The 9,539-nt window shown below is 38.9% G+C and overlaps 2 protein-coding genes across 3 annotated transcripts; both read left to right on the forward strand.

Moving 5' to 3' along the window:
• Positions 1-5: 5 nt before the first annotated feature.
• zgc:56095 (Ferritin, lower subunit-like) lies at positions 6-1,738 on the forward strand (the record flags this gene model as incomplete). The annotated part of the gene is made up of 4 exons (XM_015044859.1): positions 6-80; positions 148-294; positions 1,129-1,254; positions 1,321-1,738. Coding segments are annotated over 4 exons (498 nt in total), but the record flags the coding sequence as incomplete, so codon positions are not given.
• Positions 1,739-2,836: 1,098 nt separating this feature from the next.
• LOC106954973 (synaptotagmin-1-like) lies at positions 2,837-8,275 on the forward strand. Of its 2 annotated transcripts, XM_015044858.1 has the most exons (8): positions 2,837-3,352; positions 4,424-4,630; positions 6,125-6,303; positions 6,375-6,473; positions 7,170-7,337; positions 7,446-7,613; positions 7,909-8,023; positions 8,108-8,275. In XM_015044858.1, exons 2-8 carry the CDS (start codon positions 4,429-4,431, stop codon positions 8,254-8,256), a joined length of 1,080 nt encoding a protein of 359 aa, XP_014900344.1. In that variant the 5' UTR covers positions 2,837-3,352; positions 4,424-4,428; the 3' UTR covers positions 8,257-8,275. The 2 variants fall into 2 exon arrangements, with proteins under 2 accessions (XP_014900344.1, XP_014900342.1); XM_015044856.1 differs by lacking the exon at positions 2,837-3,352 and having other exon boundaries at positions 4,241-4,630.
• Positions 8,276-9,539: the final 1,264 nt, after the last annotated feature.

The following is a 9,539-nucleotide window of genomic DNA, read 5'->3' on the forward strand; positions in this document are numbered from 1 at the left end:
ACTACCATGCAGAGACTGAAGGCGACGTCAACAAGCTCATCAATCTGAAGCTCAACGCTTCCTACACCTACCTGGCCCTGGTACGTCCAGCTAAACTCAGTCATGTTGCAATCTGCTGACTGCTTTCTGATATTTGTTGTTTTTCAGGGGATGTATTTTGACAGGGATGATGTCGCCTTGCCACACTTCTCCAGTTTTTTCCTGGAGCGCTCCAAGGAGGAGCGGGAACAGGCTGAGAAGCTGCTGGAATACCAGAACACCAGAGGAGGCCGGATTCTGCTTCAGACCATCGCTGTGAGTGAGACTGAAAATGTCATCAGTCTGGGAAACCAGGCCAGCTGCTGGGTTAAACACTGGACTCTAACCTCAGGCTGGTTTCTAATAGACTTCATATGTTGCCTCTATTGGGCTAAAGTGAGATTTTATGTCAAACTCTTACAGTTGACAGGTTTATGGTAAAGATAGTAAAGTCTGAAACTTTCAGTCAGTTTAGTGGATTAAAATAAAATCGAATGTCTTTTGCTAGATGAGGTCATCCTGACTACACTGGACAGCAGTCTGCATTTTTAGTGGTAAAGCTGCAAATTTTCTGACCTTTAGAAAACAGGTGGCTTGGGGAAATTTGTCCTTAAAAATTAGTTTGTGGTTTTAAAAGGAGCTTTTGCAGGAAAAAAATTAAACTGTTCTATTGGTGAAAAATGATCAATTGTGGCCAACTGAGTTAAAAAATGGCTTTATGTGGAGATGAAAATTTAGAGAAAAACTGTTATCACTTGCATTTATTAGATCCATATTTAGAACCGTCTTAGTCTCTGGGCAGAAATTATTCAGAAGAAACTGAAATTAAAACTGGTTCATTAATAAAGATGACAATAATGCTGCTTTTATGGTTTAAAAGGCTAATTTTAGTACGACTGAATTTGTCAATGTTTGACTTTAATTTAAAAACTATTTTGAAATGAGTGGATTAGCAGTTAGAAATATTTTCTCCAAATAAAACCAAGGCAGGAGAATTAAACCCACCTGACTGAGTTTGGAAGTGATTTCAGTATTAAATGCTGATCAGAATTAAAACTGGACACAACGCTGGTCTGAGCTGCTGATGGAAACATTAAATCTGTTCCCTAGAAACCGAGCAGGGAGGACTGGAGAGGCGGTCTGGATGCGTTGACCTTCTCCCTGGACCACCAGAAGTCCCTGAACACCTTCATCCTGGATGTTCACCGCAGAGCCGACGGCAACAAAGACCCACATGTGAGTTTAGCTGATTAAAGAAACAAAATGTTCTCCAGGTTTTGTTGCATTGTCTTCCTCTTCCAGCTGTGTGACTTCCTGGAGCGGGAGTTCCTCGTCGACAGCCACGACACCATCAAGAAGCTGGGCGACTACATCGGCAGCCTGACCCGCCTCTCCTCCTCCGAACCGCACGGCTCCATGGCAGAATACCTGTTCGACAGACACACACTCTAAAAAAGCATTAAACATCTCCAGCTGCTCACACTTCCAAAGAGGTCAAAGCTGCATTTGTTTCCGTTGAAAAAAACAAACAAAAAAACCCCCAAAATATTTGCACATTTAACCCCAAACTCCTTTATTTCTGTACAATAGGTCAAATGTTAACTGAAATGACCTCAACTTTTCTAAATGAACCAGGAGCGTCAACAATGTTCTGAAGTTGTAGCAGAGCCATAATTCTTGTAATGAGCTGTTGCTGTGAAATGAATCATGTTTGGTCTGTCATGCACTCCATGATCCTGTTTTCACTTTTTTACCAAATGCAAACCATTTCTGAATCAAATTGTTGAAATATTTTAATATCTGGAAATTATCTGAAATATTTAATAAATCTAAAGCTGCCAAACCTTTTAAACATTTCCTGTTTGCTCTGTCATGCAGTCTGAGGTTCAGTCTTGTCTGAGGACGGTTTCTGCTTATTCACCCTCTGAGATTAGAGGGAAAATCTGACTGGGATCATTTATGGCTCAGGTGACTGACCTGTTACTGAAATGGGTTTGAATAAATGCAGGTCTGAGAATGAACAGAGAAAACTGGAGGAATAAATGTTCACACCTTAAATGCTTTATTGAAGCAAGTTTAGCTTTGTGTTTATTACCACTTACAGTGACTGTAGTGTCCAGATTTACTGTTTACAGATGAGAAATGCCATTTGATGAACAGGAAAATGATCCTTTGGGCAGGATTCATAACTATGGCAAAAACAGGAATCAATGGTTTGCAAATTCTGGTATTTCAAAGAAATTCAGGATAAAATACTTTAAGGCAGAATTGCTTTCAAGTTAAATGTTTTTTCCCCTAATATAACTTAAACAGATTATCGTTTTAACCATGCAGGTTTCAGTGTTTAATGCATTAAAATGTTTCAGTGGGTAAAAATCCAGAACTTTTACTCAAGCAGTGATACTTTACAGCTTGGAGTAATTAAACATGTAAACTAGTTACTAACAGCCCTTTATCCGCTGTAACATGAAACAGGGTTAAAATAATTTTGTCACTTTTCTAGAAACTCAGACACTTTTACAGGAATCGAGTAAAATTACAAACAGAAAACTTAAGTACATCAAACAAAATAAATATACAGTACTGACCATAAAAAATGGAACCTTGTTTATGTTCTGATGAAACCAAACCAGAAACTTTGGGCCATAATGACAAAAAACATGTTTGTTAAAATAAACACAGACATCATAAATGTCTTATGTTCAGTGGTGTGTATTTAAGTGCTTTTTTATTCTGTTCCTTTTTTTGTGTGTGTTTAAATGATCTGTTTGTAATTTTATCGGATTCCTGTAAAGTGTCAGAGTTTCTCTACACAAATAAAATGTTTCATTTAATTTTATTCAGCCTTCCTGCTGAATAAAATGAAATGAAGTGATGGAGCAGCAGCAGAATGGCCACTCTCACTCAGTTGTTTGTAGATTAACAGCTATGCTGAGAGGATTAGTGACAGACTAGATGCTCCACACAGTCTGATGATTATCACACACTGCTGACATGAACACAATAACTTCTCTACCTGAATAAAACAAATCCCCAGATTGATTCTGTTTGTCCGGTTTAAATCAGAGCAGTAGCAGGAAAACGACGACACACTGCTGGTTTCTGCTCAGCAGAAAAGCAGCAGATGTGTGGTCAGCGCTGATATCAGAGGAGGGGATTAAACGATAACGCTGCTCTGGTGATTTGTCAGAGCTTTGATGGGAACAGTTTCAGGAAGCCTGCCAGGCGGAGACGGCGACGCGCTGCAGCTCCGATCACCGACCCAACAAAACATTTCAATCCAAAAGACAAAGTTATTTTACACCAGCAGGAAATAAAGAGAAACCATCAACAGGTAGGAAGAAAGCTACATGAAGCTTCTTCATGTTTTACTCACAGAGTCCAGAGAGGGGGAGAGATAAAAAAAAAATAATATCCAAGAATATCCAATACTGGAACAAAATGATCAACTGTTTTTTTATCTGGAGATGCAAATGTGTTTTGTTTTTGTTTATTGATTATTTGCAGAAAATATAAAGTCAGAACCGTCCTGGTGAATGAAAACATATTACAGGTTCTCAATTTATCAGATAAATTTTTACACTTTATTTACTGTTTGTTTTTATTATTCTGTGAATCATCCAGCTGCAATCCTTTACTAGACTCATCCATCCATCATCCATCCATCCATCCATCCATCCATCCATCCATCCATCCATCCATCCATCCATCCATCCATCCATCCATCCATCCATTTAATTTTTTATGTATTTATTTAGTTTAATTAGTTTTTTCTTTTTTATTATTTGTTACATTGGACTATGAGTCCTTCTTGCTATACAGTTATCATTATAAATGATGAAAATCACATAAAAATGAACTTTTTTTTCTTCTGCATTATGTTGAATAAACTGCTGTATTCTAACCAGGTTCTGGTTAAATTAAAAGTAGTTCAACATACTAATCAAAAATCATAAAAATCTCATGTTTTTTTAGTTTTGGTCAACTTACAGGCCTTTAAAATGACTTAATAATCAATAAGTTGAATAAAATAGGGAATAAATTTGAGGAATATCAAGAGATGGGACCAACTTCTGTTTGTTGCAGCTTTGAGAATCTGAGATTTTGGATTAATATTTCCGTGGCAGAGTTTAATCCAGCTGGCAGAGAGCATGACGGCAGGAAAAACGAGGCTGGGATGGGAGTGAAGGCGGGTTAAGGGCCGCAGAAGATGACAGAGAGAACGCGAGTAACAGAGGGATTAAGGTCAGCCATGTTGAGCATCTGGCTTAAGCGATGTCCCATGCTCCTGCTCTGTACTGCAACACATGATCAGAGGGATTACACAGCAGACACGCAGAAATGTGTCACGGCTCGCTGAACGGGCCAACTACGCAGACACTGACCTGCTCTGCCGTTCCCACAGCTGGCATGAGGCTGGGCAGCGGCGGGCTCCGGCTCCGGAGGGCCGCGGAGCCGTCCGAACACGAATCTGAGGAGTCGACGGAACCGGCCCATCACGAGCACAACCACCCGGAACACCACCATGAACACGCGAACCCAGAACATCACCCCGCACACGAGTACGACCACATGAAGGAGAAGTTCATGAACGAGCTGAGTCACCTGCCAAGTAAGGCGCCGGCAGAACCAGGATGCAATAAACCGACCCGGATGATTGTTTCACAAACAATTTATCACTTCTGATACCGATATCTGAGGTTTAGTATCAGCTGATACCGATCCGATACAAAAAACAGCTGAAATGAAAACACTGCTCTTCTTTTTTAAAGCATGATATATTGAATAACAAATGTATCTGATAACTTCTCCAGTATACCACACTTAAATACTCCCATAGCTGTAAGAACGCCAGATCTTTCATTCATTCAGTCACTCAGTGCTATTAGGAAGTAGAACAGCCAATTTAAAATAAATAATAAAGAAACTGACTAAAACAATAAGCTGACCTCGTTGGTCAAACATGTAAAAACAAACCTTTCAACTATGGATGCACCAATACTGAATCTCTGATGTCTGAGATTCAGTATCAGCTGAAACCAATCCAATAACACGGTGCTGAATTGACTTGAAACATTTCTTCTTTTAAAACAGACATAAATGTACTGAATTGCACATCTGCACCAGTGGAGCACACTTACATACACCAACAGCTTCACAAGTTTAGTTAAACATGTAAAAACAACTTTCATTTGTTCAGTCAGTGCAATAGGAGAGCCAGTATAAAATATGTAATAAATAAACTGAAACACCTAAAAGAAAACACTGTGACCAACCTTCTTTCAAATGGTTCAGAAAGTGCAATTATGATTTCTCAATATAATGTAAAATAAATAAAAAAGCATAGAATTAGACTGAATAGATCTGCCACATTTTGTATGTTTTCAGAATCCAAAATCTGAAGCTGGTTTAGATTTTGACCAAATGAAAAATATAAAGTTCAGAGAGTACAGACATAAAATATGATAAATAAACTTTAGAGGAAATAAAATGAATAATTTTTCATAGCATTTTCCACAAATATCAACATCCCATAGAAGACACTGCACCAATCTTTATTTTAAAATCTAAAAACAGAAATAAAATGATGTTTTTTAAACATGATAAGAAATGTTCTTTAGTAGATATTTATCAAAAATTATAAGCAGTTGTGTAATATTTCCAACAGAATTTAACATTTATTTACCACTTTGTGTTGGTTTATGTGACAAAATCCCATCGAAATGCATCAAATTTCTATTTTTAGCTGAACATAATGTGCAAAAAGTTCAATAACATCAAGTCTTTGAGATGTTTGTGTTCAGGAATCAGTTCTGTTACAGTAAAATGATGCAGTGAAGCTAAAGATTACAGTGGGAAAGGAGTGACTTATACTCATGATGTTTTTACACGTCTACTCCCAGCTGCAGGAGTGTAATTATCTGACTGTGGGAAGAAAGTGTTTACTGACCAAACACACACTCAGCAAACTGTCTGCAGATAATTGCCTGCTCCGAAAATCCCTGAGGATGAGACAGAAGCAAATAAAATCATCGGTGAAATAATTTAAAGGAGTTTAAGTGATTAAAAACCTCATGGGATGAGCTAACTCGCCGCTCTTCTGCAGTTCCTGTGTGGGCAGTGGCGGCCATCGTTGTTCTGGTTCTGGTTCTGGTGGCCTGCTTCATCTTCTGTGTTTTCAAAAAATGTTTTGGGAAAAAGAAAAAGCCGAAGAAAGAGAGGGGGAGGAAGGCCGGAGGTCGGCGCAGGAAGGAGAAGGAAGGAGACGGGGAGTCCGGAGAAAAGGTGGGTGGCTTTTCGCTCATCCCAGTCTCACCACGTATCATGATGGATCATGGAGACGCTTCCTGCTGCAGGAGGGCGACGTGAAAAAGAACGGAGAGGAAGAAGAGAAAGAACAGGAGAAGTTGGGCAAACTGGAGTTCTCCTTGGACTACAACTTCACAGATTGTCAGGTAGTTCCAGAAACAGATTAAAATGAGTTCCAATCACTTCATTTCTGAATCAGAGCTTGTTGTAGTGTGATCGCCATCCACAAGAGGGCGCCACTGGTCAGCCGTAGGTGGAGCCAGCTGAAAGAGAAACAAAGATGGCAGACGTAGCATCCCAACAGGGTTGTTCTAGATAGAAAGAAAGGAGGATTACATTTCTGCTAAAAAACAAGAAACAAGATCAATCTCATAATTTTCTAGACAAAAAAATTTAATTTCTGAGCAAACAAACAAACAAAAAAAACTTGGAAATTTCCGACTTTAAAAAGTAAAAAATTTTCAGCTCAAAATTTTTATTTTTTTTTCTGGACAATTTTTGAGATCAATCTCAAAATTTCTGAGGTTTTACTTGCAAATCTACTCCTCCTTTATTTCTACCTACAATGGTCCTGATACGATGTGCTCTTTATAAATTAGTATACAGTAAAAAAAGAAATGCCCTTTCTGTTCCGGAAAGCTGGTCAACACCCTTGACATAAGAGAAAACTCAGGTTTTTCTTTTTTAGGAAAATTGATGTTTGTTAATGATCTGTTAGTGGATCGATAAGATCAATCAACTTTAGATTAACTCATTAATCGATAACTTGCATCCCTGATCTGTAGGAACTCACAGAATAACTTCCAGTTTTCAGCTGTAACATAATTTTCTTTCTCCTGAAGCTCATAGTGGGAATCCTTCAGGCTCAGGACCTCGCTGCCATGGACATGGGCGGAACCTCGGACCCCTACGTTAAAGTTTTCCTGCTGCCAGACAAGAAGAAGAAGTACGAGACCAAAGTCCAGCGTAAAAACCTGAGCCCTGTTTTCAACGAGACTTTTATTTTTAAGGTACTTCAACACAAACAGTTTAGTTTTTGTTGACATTTGTGTGTGTGTAAAAAAAAAAAAAAGCAAATCTCCATTCCTTTATTTAACATCAAATGTCATTTGTTTTAGATTCCGTATGCAGAGTTGGGCGGAAAGACTTTGATTCTGCAGGTTTTTGACTTTGATCGTTTCTCCAAGCACGACATGATCGGAGAAATAAAGATTCCCATGAACAGTGTTGATATGGGCCAGCCAATGCAGCAATGGAGGGACTTGGAGAGTGGAGAGAAGGAAGAGGTGAAGTTTAGAGATTTTATTCAGACAGTATAAAACACGGGTTTGGTCGCGCTCCTTTAGTTTCTGCACTAAAACAGGTTTTATGTGGTTTAAAATAACTTTAAACAGCCAAAACTGTCATTTAAAGAATAGCAGAATTTATCAAGGTGCACAGCAACAGGTGGGGGAGGGGGAGTGCTCCTCTATACAGTCTGAAGAATCTATACAAACTTGCTTAGACCTACAACAGACTGCAAACATTTCAGAAAATTCATAAATATGCTGCTTGTCTTAAAAGCAACTTTTCTGTCATCAGGAAAAATTGGGAGACATTTGCATTTCTTTGCGCTACGTACCAACGGCTGGGAAACTGACGGTGAACATCATGGAGGCAAAAAATCTGAAGAAAATGGATGTTGGTGGTTTATCAGGTAACTAAACCTCTTTGGGACTTCGGTCCATATTCTGTCTCGTACCGAAGGAAGATTCTGAATACTTTTTGTTGTCTTTAAAAGACCCATATGTGAAGATCGTTCTGCAACAAAATGGGAAGCGGATAAAGAAGAAGAAGACGACAGTGAAGAAGAACACGCTCAATCCGTACTTTAATGAAAGCTTCAGCTTCGAAGTCCCATTTGAACAGATACAGGTGAGCTTCAAATGATTTTAACCTCCTAAGACATAAAAAAAATTACAAATAAACAAATCAATCAATCAATAAATATTTCATTACCAACATTAAATAACAGTGTTCCTTTTAATGTACGTCTGATCATTTGCAGTGAAGGATGCATCTGTAGCTGAAAAAATACTTTTAATAAAATCTCATAGCAGGTGAAGCTAAACCAGGGGTGTCAAACTCAATTTCACCGAGGGCCACTTCAGCATATTGGCCCCCCTCAATGGGCCACATTGACGGTACAAATCCATGAGTGCATCCCTGCTAAAACACCCCAGACAAAAGGTTGACTTCCCTCATTCAGGTCTGTAGAGGCTCATAATGAGTCAATGGTCCAGGTGTGTTAGAGAAGGAATGCATGTAAAGGTGCAGATGGTCTGGAAAACTAGACTTGGGCAGCCCTAGCATAAATGTATAAAAATACAATGTTAAAAATAAATTAAACACCACCTCATATTGTTAAATAACTGATTTTATGTATTGAAGTTTTATATATTGCATTTGAGTTACCATGGCCTATAAAATGCTGGGGGGCCACGAGTTTGACACATGTGCATTACGCCATAGAACTGCCAATTGGTAATTGAAGTAAAGTAGCTTCGATTTCAAAGAAGCCGACATTGAAGTCGATTGGCAAATGAACCATCACGAAAGAGGAAGGCTCTTGTTGTCTCACTGCACCCCAAGAGATGCATAACCTACAAAAACCATTTCTGTCTGGTTTCGAACCAGAGACCTTTTGCATGTAAAGCAAACATGATAACCACTACACTACAAGAACTGAACTTCTCTTGTTTGTTTAAGTTTGAGGTTCCAAAGTTGATGATGTGAGATGCAACATGAAAATTTCAACTGAGGCTTGCACTCAGATGCCTGGATTCAGAGTACAGACCATGACCCCACAGACCCTTGTTGACCTTTAGTAAACACCTGTGATGAATAGAACATGCAAAACCTGTTTCTGTCTGGTTTTGAACCAGAGACCTATTGCATGTAAAGCAAACATGATAACCACTACACTACAGGAACCGATCTTCTCTGCTTTGTTTCGGTTTGAGGTTCCAAAGTTGATGATGTGAGACGCAACATGAAAATTTCAACTGAGGTTTGCACTCGGATGCCTGGATTCATAGTACAGACCATGACACCACAGACCCTTGTTGACCTTTAGTAAACACCTGTGATGAAGAGAACGTGCAAAATCTGTTTCTGTCTGGTTTCGAACCAGAGACCTTTTGCGCGGGGAGCGAAAATAGTTAAGCTTAACT

Source organism: Poecilia latipinna, unplaced genomic scaffold, assembly GCF_001443285.1.
Source record: "Poecilia latipinna isolate Pla-1442-1.1 unplaced genomic scaffold, P_latipinna-1.0 Scaffold693, whole genome shotgun sequence".
Classification (NCBI taxonomy): domain Eukaryota; kingdom Metazoa; phylum Chordata; class Actinopteri; order Cyprinodontiformes; family Poeciliidae; genus Poecilia; species Poecilia latipinna.